The sequence below is a fragment of the Hippichthys cyanospilos genome, chromosome 3 (genome assembly GCF_059441005.1).
Source record: "Hippichthys cyanospilos isolate Australia breed blue-spotted pipefish chromosome 3, RoL_Hcya_1.0, whole genome shotgun sequence".
Classification (NCBI taxonomy): Eukaryota; Metazoa; Chordata; class Actinopteri; order Syngnathiformes; family Syngnathidae; genus Hippichthys; species Hippichthys cyanospilos.
The window spans coordinates 18,746,778-18,773,128 of record NC_142371.1 but is presented as its reverse complement, the minus strand read 5'-3'; the positions used below and the strand labels follow the sequence as shown (position 1 = coordinate 18,773,128).

General features: G+C 40.1%; 4 protein-coding genes across 5 annotated transcripts; 3 read left to right on the top strand and 1 right to left on the bottom strand.

The window, feature by feature from the left end:
• Nucleotides 1-767: 767 nt before the first annotated feature.
• Nucleotides 768-11,209, top strand: plekhg6 (pleckstrin homology and RhoGEF domain containing G6). Of its 2 annotated transcripts, none has more exons than XM_088409864.1 (15): nucleotides 768-1,223; nucleotides 3,152-3,365; nucleotides 3,752-3,886; nucleotides 4,550-4,687; nucleotides 4,896-4,991; nucleotides 5,065-5,115; nucleotides 5,408-5,557; nucleotides 5,682-5,792; nucleotides 6,752-6,901; nucleotides 6,970-7,104; nucleotides 7,786-7,905; nucleotides 8,016-8,148; nucleotides 8,224-8,339; nucleotides 8,651-9,666; nucleotides 10,834-11,209. In XM_088409864.1, the coding sequence occupies exons 2-15, from the start codon at nucleotides 3,222-3,224 to the stop codon at nucleotides 10,988-10,990; spliced, it is 2,652 nt and encodes an 883-aa protein (XP_088265990.1). In that variant the 5' UTR covers nucleotides 768-1,223; nucleotides 3,152-3,221; the 3' UTR covers nucleotides 10,991-11,209. The 2 variants fall into 2 exon arrangements, with proteins under 2 accessions (XP_088265990.1, XP_088265989.1); XM_088409863.1 differs by having other exon boundaries at nucleotides 10,819-11,209.
• lag3 (lymphocyte activating 3) lies at nucleotides 11,202-21,869 on the bottom strand. Its single transcript, XM_088409865.1, has 9 exons — nucleotides 19,802-21,869; nucleotides 19,317-19,735; nucleotides 15,977-16,082; nucleotides 14,569-14,789; nucleotides 14,035-14,280; nucleotides 12,849-13,166; nucleotides 12,535-12,777; nucleotides 12,284-12,411; nucleotides 11,202-11,402 (listed from the first exon to the last, which is right to left on the bottom strand). The coding sequence occupies exons 2-9, from the start codon at nucleotides 19,330-19,332 to the stop codon at nucleotides 11,283-11,285; spliced, it is 1,398 nt and encodes a 465-aa protein (XP_088265991.1). The 5' UTR covers nucleotides 19,333-19,735; nucleotides 19,802-21,869; the 3' UTR covers nucleotides 11,202-11,282.
• On the top strand, nucleotides 19,081-20,064 carry mrpl51 (mitochondrial ribosomal protein L51). The gene is made up of 4 exons (XM_088409868.1): nucleotides 19,081-19,228; nucleotides 19,365-19,460; nucleotides 19,611-19,718; nucleotides 19,785-20,064. Exons 2-4 carry the CDS (start codon nucleotides 19,370-19,372, stop codon nucleotides 19,979-19,981), a joined length of 396 nt encoding a protein of 131 aa, XP_088265994.1. The 5' UTR covers nucleotides 19,081-19,228; nucleotides 19,365-19,369; the 3' UTR covers nucleotides 19,982-20,064.
• On the top strand, nucleotides 20,968-25,883 carry LOC148426091 (vesicle-associated membrane protein 3-like). The gene is made up of 5 exons (XM_088409869.1): nucleotides 20,968-21,451; nucleotides 22,500-22,635; nucleotides 22,703-22,861; nucleotides 22,933-22,984; nucleotides 23,874-25,883. Coding segments are annotated over exons 1-5 (366 nt in total). The 5' UTR covers nucleotides 20,968-21,449; the 3' UTR covers nucleotides 23,891-25,883.
• The last annotated feature ends 468 nt before the right edge of the window (nucleotides 25,884-26,351 follow it).

The window sequence follows — 26,351 nt, the reverse complement described above, 5'->3', positions numbered from 1 at the left end:
AGTGCTTTAAATTGCTGTGCAAACAAAAAACTTTTTTTTTTTTTTTACAAGAAATGGAGTTAGCTTGGCGTTGCAGGGGGATACTGTCATCTAGTGGTGACTTGCAAGTATTGCTGAAATCAAAACTAATACAGTTTAGTATTTTTTTCTTTTTTGATTGATTGGTGGTTGATTGAACATATGAACACATTTTATCAATATAATCAAAATCAAAAGAAAATATCTACATAATACTTTAGTACAATTTATATGTTCAGGAGGAATAGGAAGAAGTACAAAACTTTATGCGCACTACTTGTTCTCTAGAAATAAATGAGAGGTTGAATTTGTTATATATTTTACTTAAAAAAAATGTCATTAGACTTCAGCTTTCTGTAACAAAGGAAAAAAAAAACATTTGCACCTATCCAGTTAAAGTTTCTAAAGGGACCTCAAATCACAAAGGTTTTTTTTTAAAAAATAATGTTCAAAGCATGCCCACTAGTCTCAACGCTACATTTTGATTAATATTGCGTTTGAGGAATACTAATTATGCAGCAATTTCCACCCCTTTTTAATCAATCTCGCGAGGCAGCCATTTCCACTTGAAGTGACTGAAAATCAAAATTACGCACGGCTCCGGAACGACCAATCACGGTGTCAATAAGTAGGTGAGCTATGATTGGTCATTACCTGAGCGTTTAGGGAACTGTGACGTCATTTTCACGCGACAACAAGTGCCCAAATGGTTGTTCGTAAGATGAAGAAAAACAAGTGTATTTCGCTGGTTAATTCATATTTAACAAACGCAATATTAATCAAAACGACTATACAAATGCTGTGCCTTCATTTGGAATGCACAAGCAGCGGAACAGGACAAGTTAAAAAAACTACTTAAGTACATACCTGAATAATCAGTTAAGTCTACATTAACTAAACATTAGTACATAGGAACATCCCCTCCTCGTTGTTACGCAACCCAAAACATTTCAATTCCCCCCCTTTGCTCTTGACGTTGTACAATCATCCGCCAGCGCTTTCCAAGTGCGAGACTTTGAAGCTGAGAACCGATTTTGCGGGCCGCCACAATCCTGTCGTTCCCGTCGGGCAAGTTGCGAGAGGGCAGAGGTAGGCGCAGGTGAAAGCCGAACAGGTGACGCTTAAGACGGAACCAACGGATCCGGAGAAAGCCGACAGCAACCAAAGATGACCACCGGACACAAAATGGATCCCATCACCCACAGGTAACGTTAGTTGTTCTTGTTTTCTTGGAGGATTTCCTTCTTGTCACACAAAATTCAGGTTTGCTGTCGCGTGATTGGATTCGTGTTAATCATTTGCTGACTCACTGTTAAAAGGCAGAGGGAAAGTAACAAAGGGGTTAAAAAGGGGTTTCATTGGAGGACGTTATTGGACTGAATGACTTTAATAGTGAGGGTCAAAGTTCACATGTGTGTAATTACTTGTTGCTTTCAGATCCTGGCATTTGTTTTCGTCGTCTCCGGGTAACACAAAATGCCCACGTCACTTCTCGGATGAATACACTCGCCTGCCCTAACTTAAGTACACTTGTGCCCAGCAGTATATTGACAGGCGTGTCAAAGATTCTGGTTGGCCAAGATAATCTTCGTTTTAAGCAGCGATTCTTGATTTCTTTTTTTAATTTGTATTTTTTTAAGTTCAAACTAAATCTAAATCTCGTCAACGACCAACAAAACTGGAATTAAGCAGTGAGTCATCCATGTAAAGCCTCTGCTAGTGGAACTACATTTAGAGAATGACTGATTTAAAGGGAAACTAAATGTATGTATTCAGAGCAAGCCATCAGTCAACGGGCATACCAGAGTGACATTGTGTGAAGCTCACAGTGTTACTTCTGTCACTGGGACGCGGGAAATGATCAATCAGGGCTTAAGTCTAGAGAGCAGATGACATCATGGCAAAGCACTACTTTTGTTCGAAGTGAAACTGCTCAATTGATTTCAACACAGTTCCTTTACTCTTAAGATTTCACGTTATGATGACAAAGCATTACATTTTTCCAAAGGAAGCTTCTCAACTCCCTGTAGCATAATACCTTGACACCAAGATGTCACACAAAGAAGATAAAGAAGACCTTTGTCCAAATGAAGCTTCTAAACTCACTTCAACATAGTGTTTTTGAAACAAGCTGTGGCAATATGGTGACTAAATAAAGCCTTGCATCTCACTTCAACAGTTACCAAGATGCCACATTATGGCTGCAAATCACTACTTTATCTAAATGAAGCTTCTCAATTCATGTCAACATTGTTTCTTGGCAGAAAGATGCCACAATATGGGAACAAAGCACTACTTTTGTCTAAATCAATCTACTCAGCTAATTCCAACATAGTTCTTTGAAACCAAGCAGTCACAGTATGGTGGCAATGTACAACATTGATCTAAATAAAGCTACTCAACTCACTTCGACATACTTCTTTAGAGCCAAGCTGTCAAAATATGATGATAACTCCCTTTGTATAAATGAAGCTCCTCCTCTCACTTTAACATAGTTTCTTGACACGAAGGCCTTACAATATGCTGGCAAACTATTAGTTTTGTCTAAATGAAGCTTCTCAACTTATTTTCACATAGTTCCTTAGAAGCAAGATGTCACAATATGGTGGCAAGGTACTACTTTTCTCTAAATGACGCTACTCATCTCACTTCAACATAGTTTGTTGGCATCAGGACCAATGCACAACTTTTGTCCAAATTGAGCTGCTCAACTCACCTCAACCTAGTTTCTCAGCATCAAGAGGCCTCAACATGGCAACAAAGCACTACTTTTGTCTTAATGATCCTTCTCATCTCGATTCTATATAGCTCATAGCTTCTTGGCACCAAGACCTCACAGGATGGCGGCAATGTACCACTTTTATCTAAATGAAGCTTCTCAAACTCACCTCAACCTAGTTTCTTGTCAAAAAGAAGCCACTATGTGGCAGCAAAGCGCTTAGTTACTATGCATACAACAATAAAACTTTTGAATCTTTCAAATCTCGTTTTACAATAGTTGATGGAAGGCAAAAATACCTTGCAATATGGTGGTTTTATTGCAGCACTTTCAATATTTTGTGGTTATGAGCCAATGTGTGTCTGAGCCCCTAATTTTACAGCCGCCACTGACTTTCACTTTCCTCTCGCTCAGCTGACCCAGCCAGTTCCCGGCTTACCCCCCCTAAACATCACATGAGCCTCCGTGGTGACCCCCGCCAGAAATGGACGCAGCCTCGGCGCAGTCACGTGACGCCGGCGACGCGGACCTGCCCGAGCTCGACGTCTACATGGAAACTTCAGGAGATGTCAACATTTACCACAAGGTGTCGCCAGACCAAGCCAAGTTTTACACTTGTGGCCATCAGGCAAGTTCACAGCAACCTTCTCGAAAAGCCCGAACCGAATAGTTTGCATCTAAATGTTTGCGAGCTGAGCCGTGATTGGTTGTTACCTGAGACTTGATCACATTTGATGTCATTTTAAATTGACAGCCAATGGAAAAAAGTGTTCTTTTAAAGGTATTAATTGTGCATTACTACAATTACTACTACTACTTCCAGGGCTATTAACGCGTCACTGGCAGCCCAGTTAAAAAGGATCTTTGATGTCTATAGACGTCGCTGGCTGTGAATGAGTAAAAGACTTTGAACTATTCTTCTACGACTCGCTTTATAATGTGTCACTTACCACGTATGCAATTTAATTATCCAATTCTACACTAATATTCCTGCTGCTTTTCATTTTGTACCAGATGAAAACAAGGCAGAAGGTTGTGAGCAATTATTCGACGGTGACTAAGGGAGCGTCAACAGCAGCCAAACCCAGAGCTGCGCTCAAACAAGTTTTTTTCAACCAGGGAGTGTCTGACAAGAACCTAACTGCCGAGGTATAGTTTTGTATTTTGATACAACACACCATCAAACAACAACAAAAACAAAAACAATTGATATCAAGAGTCTGCACACCCTTGTTCAAATGCCAGCTTTTTGTGAGACCAAAATAAATCGCTTCAAAGTTTTTTCCCCCTTTTAGAAAGCACATTTTCCAAGGACCCCCATTGCAAATGTTTGCGGAAACAAAAGAAAAAAATAATTTAAGCCAAACATAAGGTTGCTTCCAATTATTTAGTTTTAAAATGATTGTATTTTTTTGACCATATTAAACTGGTTGAATTGATTGCTTTATTGAAGAGTTGCGAATACTTTCACAATTTAATAGAAAATAAAAAGAAATAAAAAAAGAAAGAAAAAAAAGAACTCAAATAAATATGTTTTTTTTATGAATAACCCAATGTTCTGTCCTTCCTAGATGTTACAATGGCTTCTATTAATGTAGACAAGACAGTGCACTATCAACAGCGGCCAGAGGTGGCGCCAAAAAAACAAGACTCAAATCTGTCACTGTTAAAAGATAAATTAAATCAGTTCCAAAACTCTCAAATGATTTCACGGACCCCTGACACTGCAAGCAATTCAACTCTGGTGCAATGAACCAATCACAGGCTCACTCCTTATTTCTTTTCTTTTCCACGCTTCCCTTTTTGCTCCAGGAAAGGACTCAGCTGGACGTGTTGAAGCAGGAGTTGGAGGCCTTCGCTGTGCCCGTCAGCCTCAAGTGGAGATGGAAGGAAGAGAGCCGCGGAACCACGCTGGAGAGGAACTGGACCGATATCGTCAACTCGCACTCGGTAGGAATCACTGTGATGGGAAAATGAAGATTCACGAAGCATCCGTTATACGTTTTGCTCCCCTAGGGGGTGCTCTCGATTTAAAAATAAATACTATAAAGCCCAATGGAAATGTAACAAATGTCTCCTGCTTCTTTAAACCAAGAGTGACATCTGGAGGATTTTTTGTTTTCCTGATTCGGCTCACTTCATTTGCATCCGTTTCCAGGTTATGTCCCGGATGCAGAGGCACCAGCAGGAAGCCATGTGGGAGTTCGTCATCACCGAACTCAACTACATCAACAGGCTGGTTATCGTCAAAGACGTAAGATGCCGCCTGCACTTTTTAGCTCCGAAATGCAAAATGTGCCGACAGCTTCCCTCGATGCTTCCCGCAGCTTGTGATCGCAGCCCTGGTCAACCTGCATCTCCGCGGCTTCCTCCAGGAGGTCAGTTCAGCCCTCTTTTATACCGCAATGCTTTTTTTTTGGCTTGTTTTATTCAATGTCATTGCCCCACGTTGACGGCAGAATGCGTACTGAAGCTCACTTGACAAGTGAAACAATGACATATAGTATAATAAATAAAAAGAAGAGCAAAACATGTATGATAAAAGGAGAAAAAAAATAGGTAGATAATTCCAGAAAAAAACTGACCCCGAGTAATAAATGAGGATGCACTGCATCTATATTTCTGTATTGTTTATAAAAACCTGTGTTTTGACTTTGTGTTTTTGTTCAGGTAACCCCCGAGCGTCTTTTTTCCAACCTTCCCGACATCCTCGGCGCCCATCAGCTGTTCTGGCAGGAAGTGATTTATCCCATGTTGCGGGAAGTCCGCATGACAGGCAAACCTTTTAATCCAATGGGTTTAAAAGCGGGCTGCCTCCAGGTGAGCGCTTACTTTCCATAACAATCCATCATATCAATAAATAAACTTTTTTGGGCGATATTGCAATGTTTTGACTTGGATTATGAAGAGATAACACTACACAGCCATCGTTGTTTATTTGCAGTTCCGTGAACGCTTCTCATCATACTGCCATTATTGTGCAGAGGAGGAAAACAGCTTTGAGTTTGCACGCCAACAAATGGAGAGCAACCAGCATTTCCTCACATATGTGCAGGTCAGACCTTTTTTTTGTTTGTTTGTTTTTATTTCTTGATCATTTCTCAATTATTGTAGAGAATACCACTGTAGCAAATATTTGTATATAAATTATAAATACATGTATCACAATTTTTTATTTATTTATATATATATATGTATATTTATATATATATATATTATATTATATTATATATTTCATAATTTACCGTATTTTCCGCACTATAAGGCGCACCTAAAAGCCTTATTTTTTTTTTAAAAAGCTGATGGTGTGCGCCTTATAATCAGGTGCGCCTTATATATGGATCAATATTGAGATTGGGATTCGTAGATGGGGAATGAAGCGATAAAGTAAGCTTTATCTGTTTACAGTTGAACAAGGTTGGTCATATTGACGTTAAGTTATTATGCTATTAAGGTTTTAGAGTTATTATTTGAGTTATTATTGTTATTACCTTGAGTACTACTATATTGTGATTGAAAAAGTTTTAAAATATGTCATTAATTGAGGGCACGCCTTATAATCCGGTGCGCCTTATAGTGCGGAAAACACGGTAAATATTATATGAAGTAGGAACCTTTCGGGCAGCTTTACGGATGATCTGGGATAACTTTAAGTTCACAGCTGTGCATTTAAATAGCTTGAATTTGTTGCCCTCATGTACGGTTTCTACTCTTGACTAACTCTACAAACATGATCTACTTTTTAAAATAAAGGGATGGAAAAACACAAGCATTTTTCCTGACTATATATTCAAAGGTCAGCCAAAACCACAATTAGACTCGTCTGCTTTGTTCCAACCTTTTGCGGTTCGTCCTATTACACCCCCGCTATTTTTAGCGCTAACTGGTCTCGTGGTTTTTTTGCGCGCGAGCTTTCCGACTGTCGTCAGCCAGCCTGGCGCGAACCGTGCGTGGCACCTCTTTGTTTTTGTCAAAAGTGGAAATGCGCTCAGTTCGCTCGCTGTTTGCACGCAGTGGGTGGAAACGCACCCGCAGTGCTCCCGGATGCGCATCGGGGACATGCAGGCCAAGCCCCACCAGAGGATCACCAAGTACGCCCTCCTGCTCAAGGCGCTGCTCAAGACCACCCAGGAGCCTTTTGCGCAGCGCGGCCTGCGAAGCATGGTGAGGAAGGCCCCACATCGAGCGCCGGCCGGGCGTCCCCGTCCTCATGTGGGCAAAATCTCTCTCAGTTATCCAGCGTCAACACTTTTCTGGAGAGCATCAATGAATACCTGAGGCTGAGGGACGCGGAGGCGGCGCTCTCCGTCTCTGCTCAGAGGCTGGAGGGATACGAGATGGAGGGCGTCAATGAGGAAATAGACAAGGTAAAGGCTGACAACTTGTCCAAATACTTCTTGCGGAATTGGGACCACAACAGAGCTCTTTATGGTTTTTTGTACTCTTATTGTTTACTTATTTTGAATTAAAGAAGAATGCATAGTAGAATATTCATAATTAAGGATTCGTCTATTTGTTTGGAGTACATTGAGTATGTTCTGAAAATATGTTATATATTTTTTCAGAAAAGCTTATTTTTATATTTTAACAAATTTAATAACTATTTTATTTTTAGGTATTACTTTTGTTCATTTTAATATTAGTTATTTTATTTTTGTATTTATTTTTTAGAACATATATACATATATAAATATTTATTATATTTTTTTATATTTGTATTAGTTTATTTGTTTCAATGACATTGTTTCTTTATTTTGATTTAATTTGTTTTATTCATTTTTAATCTGTATTTTGATATTATTCTTATTATTTTAATGAATTTTATCTATAGATAGATGGAGAAAATAAACAGTTATGATAGCCAGCAAGCTAGCTAAGATTGTTTAGCAAGCTAGCAGAATCAGACAGAATTGCTATCAAGAGATCATTAAGATAGCTAGTGAGATAACTAGCTAGCTAGCTAGCTATAGCTATCTTAGCTAGATTGATTGATAAGCACCATAGTCAGTTTAACTGGAATGATCCTGAATGCATCACTTCCTGTGCAGCACGTGCGAGAAATCTGCCATTTTGACCTGACGTGCCCCATCAGCGGCGTGGGTAACGGCGTGGTCCGCAAGCTGCTCCTGGAGGAGAACCTGAAGATCCGAGGCAGGAAAGACAGCAAGGTGACCCCCTAGTTCTTCTTTTTGTTGTTTTTTTTTTTTTTTCACGGTGAGTTAAGTTTGAAGAAAACCTACAGTATTTTTTGATACACTATCTGTACTTTATCACTTAGCTCGAGGTGGTTGCTCTCCTGTTCTCCGACGTGCTTCTCATGACCAAAGTGCAGAAGAAAGCGGAGCGACTGAAGGTGGTCCGACCTCCTCTGGCCCTGGACAGAACGTACTGCGTGGCACTCAAAGATAACTGTGAGTCCAAACGTACAAATCAGGCGTAAAACATCAATTCCTGAGACACGGAGACGTCCCCTTGTCCTCTCTCAGGTTCGTTTCTTCTGGTGGAGGTGGGGGAGCTTTGGTGTCCCGTCAACGTTTACGTTTTTACGGCCGGAACCTCGGAAAGCTGCTCCACTTGGGTGTCCGCCATTCGCCAGGCAAAGGTACGTCAAATCGTCGCACGCTTACGTAAAATCATATTAGGCGTGTTGGATTTTCAAAGGTTTTCTGCATATATGAAGAGATGTTTGTTTTCAAATTGATAGCAAATGAATTGAAACTTTAAGCAAGTTATTGGTTATATTGAAGCAACTGTTTTGTAAACTGCTGTATTTTATTTCATTACTTTCATTATTGCATTACAAAGAATTCATTTAGATTTGCTGATATCCGTTTTCTGCGCACCCTGAAGTACCCTCACGTACCCCATTTGCTGCCCTAACTGTTGCCCATTTTCTCCACGTCATGTTTCCAGGTGATACTAAGGAACCTGAGGGAAGCCGAGAGTCGACGATCCGTTTCGAAAGAAAAAAACGAAGCTGTTGGCGGAACAAGTGCGCTTCTCTCAGAAGAGGAGGTTTTTGTGGACCTCCCCGCCCACAGACGCAGCGCCCCCTATTTGCTAAATGGTGCAAACGCATCTAAAGATGCGTCCGAAAACGCCAACCGTCACTTTGAATTATTGCCCCAGAAGTTCGCGTTCAAAGGCAACGCCTGGAGAGGAGAAGAACGCCCCACCCGTCCAGAGGAGTCTTCTGCAAACATTCGGAAACCCGCCGACGGCCACGCGAGTGATCCGTTCCGCCCCGTCAACGCCAGACCCAATGCTCTGGTGCCAGGCGGCTATCCGGACGTCGACTACCCAACGGAAGAAGTCAACACCTCGCTTGTTCCTAGCCAAACGCGAGAGGGCGCCGGGAAGAACCACCCCGCGACCTTTCCGCATAGCAAAGTCTTCTCAAAAGCCTTCAAGTCTCCCGTGTTGCGACAGAGGAGGACAATCCAAACGCCGTCGCCGTCCAACAACTCCTCGTCCAACTCGGACTCGGACTCGGCCAAGAGCTCCAATCCTCACATGGTTCTGAAGCTGAGTGCCCTGAAGCCCACCGGGGGGACTTTTTGGAACAACGAGGCCAGCGCGGACACCGAGATCTTTTCGGAATCCGAAGTGGACAGGAAACCCAGAATGAAAGCCCAGAGGAGCGCGTCCATTCCCAGCGTGTCCAGTCATGACGAGCACGGGTTTCTTTTTCCGGGTATGTCGCCGTCGCCGGCGTCCGTGGAGAATCTTCTGCAGAGGGCAAAAGGTCGAGAGCGGGACGGTAGCGCGCAAGCTAGCGCTTCGAAGCCTCCGACGCAGCCTCGGGGTGACGGGGACAGAGACGGCGAGTGGGAGGAGGAGGTGCAGCTGCGCAGGCAGCGAGTCCTCACCGTCAGTGGCGGGTGGAAGGAGCAGCTGGTGGACGGCGATGGCAGCGACAGGGTGGACAGGTGGCAAACGTTTTTATGGAGCCCTGTTTCCCATCATTTTAGCGAACCACTCAAAAAAATGCCAGGTTTAAAACCCCTACTTTGAATCACTAACCTTAGTTTGACCTAGTTTAAAACCCAAACTCTGGTTTGAAACCTTACTTTCAAATCGAACCCTATTTGAAAGCTTAAACCTAATTTTAAACGCAAACCCTAATTTGATACCCTTAACCATAGTGTGGCCCCTCTATTTTGAAACGCTAACCCAAGTTTGAGGGCAACCCTATTTTGAAAAATCAACCCTATTTTGAAATTACTTTAAAACCCTAATCTGAATTTGAAACCTGCCTTTGAAACCCGAAGCCTAATTTGAAACCTTAACCACCATTCAAAACACTATGTAAAAACTAAACCTTACCTGGAAACCCTACTTTGAAACCCTAATTTAAAAATCTTATTCCAAAAACTCAACTCTTGCTTGAAATCCTACTTTAAAACCCTAATCTGAATTTGAAACGTGCCTTTGAAACCCAAACCCTAGTTAGAAACCCTAACCACAGTTTGAAGGCCGACTATAAAACGCAAAAACGACTTTGAAACCCTAACTCTTGTTTAAAACCCCCTTTTTAGAAACTAAACCCTAGTTTGAAACCCTACTTTGAAACCCTAACTCTTGTTAAAAACCCCATTTTGAAAACTCAACCCTATCTTGAAACCCTACTTTGAAACCCTAATTCTTGTTAAAACCCCTATTTTGAAAACTCAACCCTATCTTGAAACCCTACTTTGAAACCCTAACCTCAATTTGAAAACATGCCTTTGAAACCCAAAATTTACTTTGAACGCCAAACCCTACTTTGAAACCCTAACTCTTGTTAAAAACCCTATTTTGAAAACTCAACCCTATCTTGAAACCCTACTTTGAAACCCTAATCTCAACTTGAAACATGCCTTTGAAACCAGAACCCTGGTTTGAAACCCTAATCACCTTTTAAAACCCTACTGTAAAACCCAAACCTCAGTCTGAAACTTAGTCTTTGAAACCCTAATCTCAATTTGAAATGTGCCTTTGAAACCCTAACCCTAGTTTGAAACCCTAAAGCAAACCTCATCTTGAAAGGCTACTTTTGAATCCCGTTTACAAGAGAATTTTCTGTCCTTTGTGTCACATAGTCCTCTGTTTCCCAGCGGCATCAACGTGGACTGGGCCGGCTGGTGCCTGGACGAGGACGAGGGTCCGGATCCGGCGCCGTGGAAAGCCGAGGGGCTCCTGGAGGACATGGACCGGGCCTTGACGTCCTGGGAGCTTTCCGAGCGGGACCGCAACTTTTGCAGTCAAGTCTGAACTTACGTTTAGGAACAGAAGCACTAAAGATTGTGTACTGGGTACAAATTCATGTAATTTATGTAGATTTCGGGCATGTGCTGTCATTGTCCAATTCTATTTACGATATGATTTTTTTTATTATTTTTTATTGACGCATGACTCATTTTGGTCATTTCCAAAAACGGTCCAATGTTTTCGAGCCTTTATTGTGAAATAAAAGTCAATGTGAGAAGCAGGCCTTCTTGTCTTTATCTGGAAATACAAAAACATGTGCAAACATACATGCTAGTATGTGAAAATTTCTCCAGGGTTAATTGACTGTGATTTCAGGTTTGAAGTGGTCTTCGTTTTTGGCTTCTCTGGCCTCACGCTTGCCGGACTTGGCGTGGAGAATTGACTCCAACCAGCGGTACTTAAAAAGTCTTCTTCTCTGCGTGGGACAAACAAGAACAACGTCACTGAAATGATCAAGCGTTTTGTTAAAAAAAAAAGAAAAAAAAAGACCATGTATAGTAAGGCATTTTTCGCCCAAAACAAACCAAAAAAATGCCAAAAAAAAAGGTAATTTTGGGGAAAAAAATGTCCATGTATGGTAAGGTTGTTTTTTCTTAAAAAAAAAAAGACTGTATAGTAAGGCATTTGTCACCTAAAACAACAACAAAAAATGCCCATGTATAGTAAGTATTTTTTTCTTAAAAAAAAAAAGACCATGTATAGTAAGGCATTTTTCACCCAAAACAACAACAAAAAAATGTCCATGGTGAGGTATTTTTTTTCTTAAAAAAAAAAAAGACCATGTATAGTAAGGCATTTTTCACCCAAAACAACAACAAAAAATGTCCATGTATAGTAAGGTATTTTTTTTCTTAAAAAAAACCCCAAAACAAACATGTATGGTAAGAAATTTTTCACCCAAAACAACAAAATAATGTCCATGGTAAGGTATTTGGTTTCTTAAAAAAAAAAAAAGACCATGTATAGTAAGGTATTTTCACCCAAAACAAACAAAAACATGTCCATGGGTATTTTTTTTTCTTAAGAAAAAAAAAAACATGTATAGTAAGGCATTTTTCACCCTAAACAACAACAAAATAATATCCATGTATAGTAAGGTATTTTTTTCTTAAAAAAAAAGACCATGACGTCATATATATATATATATTTTCAAGGCGTTTTTTCTGATAAACTGACAATTATTTTGAGGGAAAACCCAGCATGTCCTGTATAGCAAAGCAAATCCAACAAATATTTTGAAAGCTGACTCGGGATGAGCGGCAGAAGATGGAAGACGTTGGGACGGAGCTTTCTCACCCTTTCATGCTTGTTGTATGTCTGAACCAGAAGCAGAAGCAGAAGCAGAAGCAGAAGAAGCAGGAGGGCGGCGACGGCGAGCGCAACCGCCGCTCTGAGTGACACAACTGCTGAGCCGCTCTCATCAGCTGCCGTTCCAAAAAGAAAAAAAAAATCAAATCAACGGAACTTTCGTTTTCGTTTTGGGCTTTTTTCAATCCGCTTCGGTTCATTTCGAATCGTTTGGGTTCACTTGAGTTGAGTTGAGTTACCCGACGGGGAAGCGCCGGCTCGCGTCACGTTTCCCAGGAGTCCCCTCGCTCCGTAAAAGCCACACACCAATTGGCCGGCGTCCTCGCCGGCGTCCAGACTCCTCCCCTCCCGGATGGGTCTCGCCCGCCGCTCGCCGTTAAGGTCGTAGGTCACGGCGAGCCACTGGTAGCGGGTGACCTCGCCGGCGTCCGTCAGGCGGCAGCTCAGCGTCACCCGGTTGTCCCTCGAGACGCCGCGCTCGACTGCGGGCGCGGAAAGGGATTAGCCCGGACCCGTTTCGGAAGACGGGGACGGAGACGTCGGCGAGACTGACTCGTGGCCACGACCAGCTTCACGTCCCGAGACAGAAGGCGTCCCTCGACCGTCCCTCCGCATCGGTACGTTCCCCCGTCCTCCGGGACCACGTCTTTCAAACGGACAGATCGGTCCCGAGCCGGTCGGGAAGCGGGCGCGGAAAAAAAAGCGGGAGGTAGGGATTGGAGAGACGGTCCCGAGCGGGGGTTTCCGGGTTTGACTTTGTGCCAGGTGGTCTCCGAGGGCTTCAGGTCCGGGGAGAAGACGCAGGGGAGGGTGGCCGCCGACCCCGCGGCCGCGTACACTTTTGTGTCGTCTCGGGGCGGGTGCACGATTCCTGGGAGAGAAAGCAAAAAAATAAAAGGATTCCTAACGTTCGATGCCAAAGACGTCTTTTCACGTTTTTTTCAAAATTGTTTTCCAATGAATGAAAAAAATGACAGTTTAACTGTTAGAAATGGAAAAAATATTTCTTTTGACATAATGTGGCGTTAGTTTGGAATGCAGCCTTTGTGATGGGAGGGGTCAAAGGTTAACCACTTTTGCCTTTTCTAAAAATGGACGCCATCGATTGAAGGGACACAAAACGTATTTTTCAAGCAGTCAAAAGTTCATCTTTTGTCGCGAAATAATTTCAGGTACAGTTAATACAATTAAAAACACATTTTTTTTCACTAGCTGTAAACTGAAAATGACATCACATGCTAGCATTATCCTTTATCAAAGCTAGCTAGCTTAATATAGACAAAATATTAACCTTTAGCTGCTAAAAATAGCTGAATAAATTTAGCATCAAATAAAAAAAAACAATAAACAAAAAGCAATGATGCGTGCGAAATGACCAGCATATTTTAGATCCATTTTAGATGTTCATTTATTTAATTCAAGGGATGCTAAAGTTATTTAGCTATTTTTGAGACTAACAAAAACGTTTTGGTCAATAATACATTTGATAACTTCTTTTTCATTTACGGTTAATACATTTAAAAACACATTTTTTTCACTTGCTGTCAACTGAAAATGACATCACATGCTCAAGGCTCACGTAACGGCCAATCACAATTCGGATAGGGTATTGTGTGCTAGCGTTAAGCTAGCTAGCTTCGGTAAAAGTTAATAGTAACTCTAGACAAAATATGAACTTTTTACTGTTGAAAATGGCTGTCAATAGTATTATTATGAATTATGAACCATTAAGCGCTCACCTCTCACATTTAAAATGGCCGAGGCGCGACCTCGCGCGCCCCCGCTAGCCACCGCGCACGTCCAATTTCCCGACAATGACACGCTGGAAATCTCCTGCACGATCCATGCAGGGGCGGGACGGCTCGGCGCAAACGAGTCGTTGTTTAATCTCCATTGTATTGTGGCAGCCGGAGGCCCGGGCGGCGTCGCAACGCAGGCGATTGAAACGGGGACCCCCGCCAACGGCGCCGAAGGAGAGAAAGATACTGCCAAGAAAAAAAAAGAAGAAGAATTAACTCAATAACTAAATAAAGGCATATGTTTCGCAAATTGGTCAGTAAAACACAACTTAGCAGTAAGTCGCTCCATGTTCCAGTTCATTTGCTCTTAGTTTGAAAAGAAAAATGCGCTGTTCCTGTATTTGCGCTGTTTTGTATTGATCCGCCTCACTTGGGAATAGATTTTCCTCTATGTTGATTGTTGATATTAAGAAGGAATATCATTGACTTGACTTGATTGAACATTATTAGCGTATCAAAATGACCTCTTGTTACCTTTGAGGACTCTTAGCATGAGCGAGCGAGCGATAGCGCCTTGCGGACTCTGAAACTTGCAAGCGTAAAGGCCTCCGTCTTGCTCCCCGACGTTGCTGATTTGCAGGCCGCAGTCGCCGCTCGCGAGCTGGCAGCGGGGGCAGCGCACCCGCGCCCGACCTCTTTGTAGCCATCTGGAGCCCCGAAACTGCAAGCCGCTCCTGTCCTGTCTCCACACGGTGCTGCAGATGGACAATCGTGAAAAAAATAGGGCTCGTCCCAAAAATGAAAGCGTAAGCTAGTTCAACCGACAGTTTACTGAACAAAAAAGAAATTAGCTAAATGCTAACATATAACGTGAAACGCCATATACTAGCTTACAAAAATTAGCATAAATGCGACAACTGCCATTTTAACACACATAGAATGAAAGCATGTTTGTTGACCAAAACTATATCATTTCATTGAAGAAAATAAAATTAGCTTAATGCTAACATATAACGTGAAACGCCATATACTAGCTTACAAAAATTAGCATAAATGCGACAACTGCCATTTTACCACACATAGAATGAAAGCATGTTTGTTGACCAAAACTATATCATTTCATTGAAGGAAAAGAAAATTAGCTTAATGCTAACATATAACGTGAAACGCCATATACTAGCTTGCAAAAATTAGCATAAATGCGACAACTGCCATTTTAACACACGTAGAATGAAAGCATATGTTTGTTGACCAAAACTATATCATTTCATTGAAGGAAAAGAAAATTAGCTTAATGCTAGCATATAATGTGAAACGCCATATACTAGCTTGCAAAAATTAGCATAAATGCAACAACTGCCATTTTAACACACATAGAATGAAAGCATATGTTTGTTGACCAAAACTATATCATTTCATTGAAGGAAAAGAAAATTAGCTTGAAGCTAACATATAACGTGAAACACCATTTACTAGCTTGCAAAAATTAGCATAAATGCGACAACTGCCATTTTAACACACATAGAATGAAAGCATGTTTGTTGACCAAAACTATATCATTTCATTGAAAAATGTTGGTTAGCGTAAAGCTAACATATAATAAAATACATAAAATAAATACATGAAGTTGATGTTTTCTTTTGTCTAGTCTGACAGGAGGAGGAAAAATATCAAGATAAACATGCAATCAACATAGCAAAAAATGAAAATCCATGATCTGTCTAAAAAGGAAGGAAAATTGCAAGAAAAATGTCAACGTAAACATGCAATCGTCATAAATGCAAATCTGTGATACAGTTAAACCGCAATTACCAAAGCATGATGTGACAAGAGAACATTGCACCATTTTTTTACAAATGCATTACTATCACACAAGTTCCAATTCATTTGCTCTCAATTTGAAAAGAAACATGTACCAATCCCGTCACTGTTCCTGGCTTACCCTTGCTTATCCTTGGTCCAGGTGATGTGGAGCGATGATGAGGTTTCACACTCACAAGGGAGAAGAACCTGCGAGTTCAACTCGGCAAATATCTCTTGGTGAGCCCCTGCAAAAACAGGTGAAAACCTTAAAAAAAAAAAAAAAAAGATGCGGCAATATTATCATAGGGTACTAGAGGCACTACCTGATGTGGAAATCATCATAATCAAAGCAAAAATGAAATAATTCAGAAGCATTTCTAATTCTCGGTGGAACTTCTGATTGGGACACGAAGTATTTGCTGATGTTGTGCGCTAAACCGTTTAATATACGAGCGGGGGAGGAGTTTCGCCTCGCTTGGAAACTCGAAGACATACCGAACAGGAGATCCACTTCCTCCCACGGATTCTCTCTCTCTCTCTCTCTCTCGCTCGCTCTCTCAAAGCATATTCAATCAAAATGTAGTCACGCTCTTGTTTACGGAAAAACACACAGTATACACTGAAATAATTACGCTGACATACTAAAAGTTAGCTTAGTGATTAAACTTTAAAAAACATGTATGGTGTTTTTGTACTTTGCCAAATTCTATTACAAGTCCTTGAAAAATAATGTTGACACCGAATGTTTAATTTTGGAGGTCGAATAAACCAGTTCAAATCTGTAGGTCACGTCAATCAAATAAATGCATGAAATAAATGAATGATTAACGAAATAAATTGCATTAAAATTCTGCTGAGATTTTAAAAAAATATTTTTTTTGGTTTTGGGACCTTATATTTTAATTTATTCTTTTTTTGTTTATCTTTTTGAATAGAATACGTTTGAATGACGACACCGTCCGCTGCTCGCTTTCCAAAAAAAAAAAAACACGTAAGGTCAAGCTATTGGCGAACGGACATGTTGGATTCCGATCGATTTTTGTGGCAGTCTCATCTGTCTTTGATTGTTCTTCATTTATTTGGACTCAAAAACATGCGTCATGAAATATGTCTTGTTGTTCGCACTTCGGTGTCCTCCGTCACTGTCGGCCACAGCCAGTGACGTCATCGCCAGTAAAGCCCTGCGTGAGCTTCCTAAACAACACGCACGCTTGCTGAAAAAAAAATTCCGATTTGTGTGCGTCTATACAGAATTTCTGTGTGTGTGGCGATGCATTTTCACAAAATTGGGCTGATGTCACTTGCGTCTTATGCCAAATTTGTACAGCATGTCCATTTCTGGATCAAACTCAATTTTCTTTTCCCAGCAGCCCAAAAATTCAAATTGCAATCCAAGGGTATGAAAAAGAGATTAGTGGACGTTGCAAATTATTAAAAAAATTAACATTTTATAAATTATATCTCAATTTAAAATGCATTCAATGTAAATCAATAAATAATAATAAATAATTACATTTTGTATATATATATATATATATATATATATATATATATATATATATATATATATATATATATATATATATATATATATATATATATATATATATATATACCAAGAAATATATTCCAAAATTAAAAGTTATTTTTAATTGAATTCTGATTTCAAACAGCATCTTATTTTATATATATATATATATATATATATATATATATATATATATATATATATATATATATATATATATATATATATATATATATATATATATATGTATATATATATGGGAGGAGAGGAAAAAGACCCTCATGTGGAAACCACAAATCTTTGAACTTGAGGAAATTGCAAAAGAGCGATATTCAAATGAGGTGCGTCATATCTGCTGTTTAACTTTTTGGCAACAGGAATTTTGACCGATATTTAAATGTCTTCATTGATGCTACTTTTTGCATTGCTTTGCTAATTAGATTTTTCCACGGAGGAAATAAAGCATCAAACTTTTATTCTCAGATTGTGTTTGATTGATTGTATTTCAGGTTAACTCATGCGCTACCTTCTTCTTCTCACAAAGTGATGGAAACTTTGATTCAAGTAGTTTCAAGTCGCCTAATTTTCACACAAACACGGACACTCATCAGACTGAAACAAAGACTAATTTAAATTGAAGCTGAATTTGCAACTTTGAAGATGACAAATATTCCACTGAGCGCTTACCGACCGCCACCCTCCAAAAAACAAAAACAAAAAAAAAAACTGCAGGTTACAAGCATGTGTGTGCGTGTAATTGTTGTAATCTTCAACTTTCAGTCCTGCAAAGTACCAATTGAAATTTGCAGACACAATTTTCCATTTATCATTGGCTAATGTCGCTCTTTTTTTTATTCCTCGGATCACAACAATTGCACAGCTATGGAAACATATTTTAAAAACATAAAAGCCAACACAATTTAGCCTGTAAAGAATGCTAATTCCTATTTAGCATGAGTTTGAAAGTTATTTGTCAAATTGGAAAACATTGCCCGTTGAGTTAGAAGAGGGAACAGCAATCACATTATTTCAGTCTGTTTAAAATTTTCTGTTTAGTTTAACTATATAATTATGAGATGAAAACATTTAAAATTTGTTTTGGGATACTTTTTTTGGGGGAAATATGAGATTTGAAAAAGGATGTGTAAATATTCATATTCACTATGTGTTAGTAAAGGAGAGAATCTAATTGGATTAGAATTGGATTTTACGTATACAGTAGTGAAAACACCAGTACTGTATTTTATTTTCAGTGCATTACAGGACGTATTTTGCTTTTCATTTTCACTCGTCTTTTTTTTTAATATTCGCCAAATCTGTAGAACGAGTTCGCATTTTTTTTTTCTTTGGAGAATTTACAGAATAACAAATAAACCCGAAAATGTAAATACTTAAAAAACAGCGATTACATGTTCACAGGTTCTTTTTCTATTTACATGTTCTTTAGTGCAGGGGTTCGCAAACGTTTTAGTCAGGGACTCATTTTTGTAACGCTAAGCGATAACCATCTTACGTTGCCACTCACTGTCCACATTTACATGATGTATCATTGGTCTCACGTTTTTTGTGAGTGTGTGTGTTTGTTTGAACGCGGTCCACGCAAAAAAAGCAGTATGCAATGTTCTCTATTCATGTGTCCTGGCACAAAATGGGCAAAATGCTGCTAGACAGTGGCAACGTAAGATGGCTGCCCTCGTTACTACGCTGCGACAATGCATTGTGGGACAGTGCGTAAAGATGGCCGCTCCCACGGCAGCATGCTAAAGTGTCAATAACAACGATTTTCAAGCGCCAAACCAAAACTTCTATCGTTATTACAGTCTCAGCAACATCGCATTTTACCTGGGAGCTACTAAAAAAGAGGTAAATGCTTCATGCAGCGTGACTCGCCGGAAAAAAAATGATGTTATGTGTTAGCTTAAGCTACATGCAGGGTCGATGTAGCACGTACCGCTCGTATCCTCCATTTGTCAATCGATGGTTTTTGTTTTGATCGCAGAAGATATGTTTGCCGTCGGGGGGGTGCTTCGAGCTGGAAGCTCCTTTTGTCGGACGGCGGGGGTTCTGCTGGACACAGCTTGGACTTTCTCCACTGGTAAGAAAAGAAGCAGGACAGACAGTCCTCGCTTTACTACGCTAATGTATTTGGGACCAGCCATTTTTATAAACTCTTTGAGACAATTGCTTGACAATTGAGCTAAATTGTGTTAAATGCAGACTCCTGATTGTCATGTGACCCGTGCAGGTACTTGCCGCCATATGAAGAGGCTCCCCATCCCCAAGCCCAAAATGGTGGACAGGTGGAACGAAAAAAGGGCCATGTTTGGCGTATACGACAACATCGGTATTTTAGGTAAGCATCTTGAATTTCTGGGTGGAGAGAAAGTGGCGTTTTGCAACGTTTTTGTTGCTTTTGCAGGCGGGTTCATAGCTCACCCGAAAGACTTGATTATCGCCCCCTGCTGGTTGAAGGCCTTCAAGGGCAACGAGCTGCAGCGGCTCATCAGGAAGAAGAAGATGGTGGGAGACAGAATGATGACTCTGGAAAGACACAATTTGGAAAAGAGGATCCGCTTCCTCTACAGACGCTTCAACCGCACTGGCAAACATCGCTAATGGGTTCAACCGAGTCAGTTTTTTTTTTTTTTTTTTTTGGCTAGGCAATTCATATGCATATTAATAAACAGCTGCTGACAAGTCGTCACGTGTTTTTCTTTTGCTTAGCAATTTTGTACACAAACATTTTTAAGCCATTTTCTTTTAACAATAATAGTGAAAGTTTAGTTTGAAGTTTGAAAGCAAACCTCATATTTTGCTGATTACTTCGTCTCCCTCACGCGATAATAATCGCAATATCATATTAGTTGGGGCACATAGAACATATTGTAAAGAAATGTTTTTACTTGATTTGTGCTTTTAATGTAAGCCATTAAAAAAAGAGGTTTTTGTTTTTCAAAATACCCCTTTTTTGCTTTGCCCAATTGTATTGATTTGTTTACTTTGTTTATAAAAACAAATATATAAGCGTTGTTTTTTATGTTTTTTTTTTAAACTAAAAAAGATAAACAGCGAGGTAAACCAGCAATAGAAATGATTTGGGTCATAACTTGAAAATCCACGATGGAGAGAAGCCGCAGTGAGTACAGTATACAGTAGTTGTAAAAATCTTCGTTGTTTTGCTTGGCTGCAGTGCCCTCTAGTGGCCAAATAACGCAAACCGGAAGACCCTATAAATTTATCATAACACCTAAACGGTTTCTTTACATTTGTTTATGATGCTATGTTTTATTAGAATATTTATAATACAATTTTCCTAATACAGAAAATGTATTTTTTATTTTGCTGTCACGGATTGGCATTTCCATCCATTTCAAGGGACGATAAGGTCGTAACTTTGTCATGCCGTAAAGCGATATTAAAGTACAAACAAAGATATTTGCACGGATTTGAAAATCTCAGTAGAAAAAGAGTTGAGTCAACGCTCGGTGAGCCTCCACATACCGCAGTGACGTCCATTTACAGTATACCCCCCCAACTGAAATAGGGCTGCTGCAGTACTGCAAAGTGTGCAGGTGGAGGAGGGGGTGAGGAGGGGGCGAGCACCGCACTGTGCCTCCGAGTTCCAAGTGGGGAAAGGTGGGAGAGCGTCTCGACGCATTACTGCAGCAGCCCCGCGCATCACGCTTCGTCTTCCACGCAGGCGCGAGAAGAAAGAAGCAAAACATCACAAATCGTCTTCAGCAGCTTACTAAGTGGCGATCCGGACGTCGAGTCGGGCGATTCTTTTTGTTTTTTTTGTGGGGGGGAGGAGCTGGATGCTGAGGACTACTCAGCATCACTCGGCTCACTTCTTCTAGTTGCTGACTGGACGTTTTTTTTTTTTTTTTTGTAGGTGATTGCTGCACTGCGGCACTTTGATGCGTTTTTGACAAACTTCTTTCGGAGACTTCTATCTTTTTGTTGTTGTTGTTGTTGTTTTTCTATCCGTGAGATTCCTCTTTGGTTCCGCTTCATCGTTAAGACTTTGGAACCTCCCTGCACCTCCTCCTCCTCCGCTGAGTCAGCACAAACAGCTGCATAGAACATGTGAGTGTTTTGCGGATTTGGAATGATTTATTTATCGGGAAAATGTGTTAGGAACTGAAAGATTGGCTCGTTAATTTCATCTAAATCGATTTTTTCTTTTGTTTTGCTGACGTCAATGCAAAACTCTGAATGGCGCACATTGTGATCTTGATGCAATCACTTGCAGTGGTTCTCTAATGGGGTACTAGAACCCCTTGGGTACATGGAGGCATTTCAGGGGTAGATGAGATTTTAATTGGGCTCCTGTAGGAATCCGTAAGTCTAATTTAATGTTTTTAATGGCCTGATAGGAACAGTATATGTTTCTTTTCAAATTAAGAGCACATTAATTGGAACACGCAACGACATATAGCTTAATCGTGTGATCTTGACTCCACTTGCGAAAGATTGCATGCCTATACATTTGATCCGGACTCCCGTTGCCATTACTGATGCAAGATTCCAGCAGACAAGCCAGAAATGAAACAATTTTCTGGAGATAAAAAAAACGAACAAAAAAAAAACGCGTAGAGATAACGCAAACAAACACATTAAAATAAATGAATGTGTTGCTTTGGTGTTAGCTTGTGGCCAAGGGAGTGAAATCTTTTTGGAAAAATCATCGATCAGTCACAATATTTCAAAGTACGAGTTTGTTCCTTAGGCGCCATCTTGTGGTCAAGGCGAAATGTTTCGGGCGAAGAATTGTTGAGCACCATATTTCAAAATAATTAAGTAAAGCCAATTAGAAATGTGAAAAAAAAGGTTCTTTACAAAAAAAAACAATGTTAGTAATAGAGTAACAGACCAAAGCACGAGTACTATTAATCATAAAACATGAACACTACTGTTAATCATGAAACATTTTAAGTTTTTCATTTATTGAAAAAAATCTGCTCATCTTTATAATTTACTTTCGAAAATGATCTCACGGGCCGGATTAAACCCGTTTGCGGGCCAGAGCCGGCCCACGGGCCTTATGTTTGACATCCCCGGAAAACGTCCTTTTATCAATGATGCAATTTTTCTCTCGTACAAGTTAATTAGCGCATGTGGCGCGTCTTCTCAGGTCCGCCCCAGATGCCGCCGCCCCCGGGGCTCCGGGAGCCCCCGGTGCAGAGGGAGCCCCGGGAGGCGCGCCCCCTGCCCCTCCCAACACCTCCAGCAACCGCAGGCTACAGCAGACGCAGGCCCAAGTCGAGGAGGTACCCCCCCCCCCCCCCAAAAAAAAAAAAAGATTAAAAAAACCTCACCAAACGTTATTCCTACCAGGTAGTGGACATCATGCGGGTGAACGTGGACAAGGTCCTGGAGAGGGACCAGAAGCTGTCGGAACTGGATGACCGGGCGGACGCCCTCCAAGCCGGGGCGTCGCAGTTCGAAAGTTGCGCGGCCAAGCTCAAGAACAAGTACTGGTGGAAGAACTGCAAGGTGGCCACCCCGGCGCCGCTTCCCCCCGCGGCTCAATGTCCGCTTCTCATATCTCCTTCTTCTACTTTCAGATGATGATCATGATGGGCATCATTGGCGTCATCGTGGTGGGAATAATATTCTGTGAGTACGACGGTCTTTGCCGACCTTACGTGACCCTACTCGAATATAGGACTTCAGAATCAGGAAAAAGAAAACATTACATACAGTCTTAAACCAATATTTGCTGGGATATATTGAAGAAAGATGATGAAGAAAGCTCAAGAAAAAAAAACTACTCTAAAAACGGTTTAATACTGAGTAAATTCAAAAAGCAAAAGCAAAAAGTCTAAAAAAAATCTAAAACTATTATAAATACACCTGCCGTTGGTGTAGCTAGCTAGCCATCCAGCTAGCTAGCTAACAGCACACATTAGTGGAAGATATCCGTAAAAAGTAAGAAGAAAACAATTAATAACTTGCATTTTTAATTCCCTATTGAGTTGTCCTAAATTTGGAAAATTCGGTCTTATTCCTATCCAAAATTTCTCATTATAACCATGGTCTTAGCATAGCGAGCTAGCTAGCTAATTGTACGCAGAGGTGGTACAAATAACCCTGACTGTCGGCAAAGTTAGCGAGATAGCTAGCTAGCTAACATCATGTAGTAATGGTTGAAATCGGAAAAGTAATTTTAAGTAATATCTTACATTTTAAGATGTCTTTTAATAACGGCCCTAATTACAAAAAAAAACTGGTTTATTCCTAAGCAAAACATTTGTCTTTGAAAATTTAGCAATTAGCTAGCTAGCCATTCGTACACAGAAGTGGTGCTCATGTAATTTCCTGCAACTTCTAAAGGAACATTCCCAACTTTTTGGTCTTTTTATAACTATAACAAGGTGCAACTAAGGTTGTGGCTGAAAAGTGTATTAAAAAAGTGGATTTTATGTTTACATTTATGGTTTGAGCGTTTGTGATATATTGCGAGGGACCATTACACTAATGACTTCTCTCTCTGCGTCATCGGCAGTGTACTTCTTCTATTGAGCTTGGCCCGTCACCAAGGATGAATATGGACTCCAGAATGTTGATGAGATGGATGACAGACAAGAGCTTACACGAAAAAAAGAAGAAAAAATCCTACCCTTTGCACCGTCCTGTCCTCACACATCATGGCAGCTTACATTTGTCTCTGCAGTTTTGTTTTTTTTCTCCTTGCACTCGTTTTCCGCTTAAACTCCGCCCGGGTTGTCGGAGCTCATGCATTATTGAAGGAAGCGCAGCGGGAAGAAGAAGGAAAAGCAAAGGAAGGAGAAGAACATCTGCGTGGTTAGTAGTGCATATGGAATCCCATTTTAGCATTTATTCCATTTCCTTTATATCCAGCTCCAAACTCTTTGTCCACAATCGGACGAAATCACAAGAAATAACTCAAACTAGGTCAAAAATGGACTCACTTAACTTTTGTGGTAAAATAACGATCTTAAAAAGTTCGTCCACTTCGGACTTGATTAGTAATATTTGTTTGGTTTGTAAAGTTTTTTTGTGGTCTGTAAAATGTTGCTACTGAAAATGGCACCTGAAAACAGTTGACAAAAAAAAAAAAAAAAAACACAATTTGGGTCAAAAAAAAAGGAAAGATTGTGTTGGTCCTTTTTTGAGCCACTGTAGGTGAAAAAAGGTTCAAGTGAAAACTAAATTCACAACCAGTTGGGTCAAAAATTGACCTACCCAACGTTGGTCCTCTTTTGACCCAATTTGGGTTATTTTTAACCCAATTGTTTTCAGAGTATGAAAAATGTTGGTTTAAAAAAAAAAAGCTACACTCTAAAACAGGTCGGTAAAAAAAGATGGACTAACTAAGTTCTAGGTAAATTAAATAATTCAAAACTTTGTTTTGGTCCACTTTTGACCTGATTTGGGTTATTTTGGGGCAAACTATTTTTGTAGTGTAAAACTAGATAGTTAAAAGGTTAAAAAAAAAACAACAACATTGTAAAACAGTTGGGTCAAAACAAAAATGGACTCACCCAAAATTTGGGTAAAATAATAAAACTTGCAAATTTAGATTGCAAACCTTTTGACCCAATTTGGGTTATTTTTGACCCAACTGTTTTTCGGGTATGCCTGAAAAATTTTAGACCACTTTAGCGATCTATTAGGACAACTACATGTTAATCGTGAGGCAAAACTAGTGAACCAGTTGGACACGGATGTCAAGTATTTTCTAGTTTCTAGTCCAACTGGGTAACTAGTAACTTAGATGTAAGATGTTCAATTTTAAACTTTTAAACTCTATAGTTGTACTAGTAGCCCACAGCTGTCAGTTGGATCCGTTTTGTGTTACTATTAAGGAAAAATAAACTCCGACGTGTCGTACATGGATTTTAAACTGGATATGCAGTACTCGTAAATGACACGTCAACAACGTGTAATTAGTTACTAGTTAGATTTAATTGTTTAAAATCGGCCCCCAAAAAAGATTTCTTGCAAAATTAGCAGTAAATAAGTTGAATTTGTTTGTGTTGCGCGATTATTCGTCGTACTATAGGAGACAAATTTCTGACTGGGACATGGACATTTAAGGAAATGGAATCAGTTCTTCCAGCTTGAACGGGGACAGGAAGTTTGTCCTGGTTTTTAGCGGCTACTCTGTTTATGCATGACAAACATCATCGTCATTTTTTGTCCGTGTATCGTCAATCCCGCCTGCTAACTACTCACCAGTGCCAAAGCGCATCGATAATTCGGTATTATCTCTCGGGATATTTTTGTGCGGAAGCCAAGGGTTGTTCAAATATAGATAAGATGCCGTATTTTCTTCTTCTAAGACTAATTGTCAGCGGAACACTTTAAATAACAACAAAATGCATTTCTGCGTAGCTATAGCTAACAAAGCGGTTATATTGCGAGACGGTCGTTTTCGGAAGTAAACACATGTTTTGTGATTTACAGAGAGAGAGGTGAATATATTTGCAAGAATAAATGCATGCTTGTCAATTTTGCTGATGCCAATAAAAGAATCGAACAAAAGCGGCAACAGGACTGGGTTATTTTCTTTTACAGCTTTTCATTTAAATGCAGTATTAACACTCCCGATTATTTTGTGGGTCAAACTGACATTTGAAAGTTGAATAAATGACCGTACAAGACTTCCGATTGGCCTAGAAAAAAAAGGCTTTTTTTACGGTAAAATACCAGCAACTCGTTTGCCAGAAAAGTACTGTTAAATTACGCGAACACATTTTCTATATTTACTGGGATTTTTTTTTTGATACTGTTGATTTCACAATCACAAAATGTACTGTATAAAATCAACAATATTAATACAAATTTTACCATGAATGTAGAAAATGTGTTACCGTAATTTACACCCCCCGGGTCATATTGACCCGGAGACAGTATTACTCTTTTCGAAAAACAAGCATAATGCTCGGATATACCTTAAGTATTGCCCTCATGACTGAGAGTTTGTTTCTGATCCAAAAACAGATTCTTTACACTTTTG

Bases quoted from the DNA above. Each gene is read 5' to 3' on its own strand.
- lag3 (XM_088409865.1), bottom strand. The intron at 14,790-15,976 runs GTAAGCCAGGAA...GTCCATCTGCAG, and splicing joins TGGACCAAGGATAAGCAAGG to CACCGTGTGGAGACAGGACA. The intron at 12,778-12,848 runs GTCAGTCTCGCC...CCGCGCCCGCAG, and splicing joins GAAGCTGGTCGTGGCCACGA to TCGAGCGCGGCGTCTCGAGG.
- mrpl51 (XM_088409868.1), top strand. From the start codon at position 19,370: ATGTTTGCCGTCGGGGGGGTGCTTCGAGCTGGAAGCTCCTTTTGTCGG. The intron at 19,461-19,610 runs GTAAGAAAAGAA...TGACCCGTGCAG, and splicing joins AGCTTGGACTTTCTCCACTG to GTACTTGCCGCCATATGAAG. The intron at 19,719-19,784 runs GTAAGCATCTTG...TTGCTTTTGCAG, and splicing joins CGACAACATCGGTATTTTAG to GCGGGTTCATAGCTCACCCG.
- LOC148426091 (XM_088409869.1), top strand. The intron at 22,636-22,702 runs GTACCCCCCCCC...TATTCCTACCAG, and splicing joins CGCAGGCCCAAGTCGAGGAG to GTAGTGGACATCATGCGGGT. The intron at 22,862-22,932 runs GTGGCCACCCCG...TTCTACTTTCAG, and splicing joins ACTGGTGGAAGAACTGCAAG to ATGATGATCATGATGGGCAT.
- plekhg6 (XM_088409863.1), top strand. From the start codon at position 3,222: ATGGACGCAGCCTCGGCGCAGTCACGTGACGCCGGCGACGCGGACCTG. The intron at 7,105-7,785 runs GTAAAGGCTGAC...CTTCCTGTGCAG, and splicing joins TCAATGAGGAAATAGACAAG to CACGTGCGAGAAATCTGCCA. The intron at 8,149-8,223 runs GTGAGTCCAAAC...GTCCTCTCTCAG, and splicing joins CGTGGCACTCAAAGATAACT to GTTCGTTTCTTCTGGTGGAG.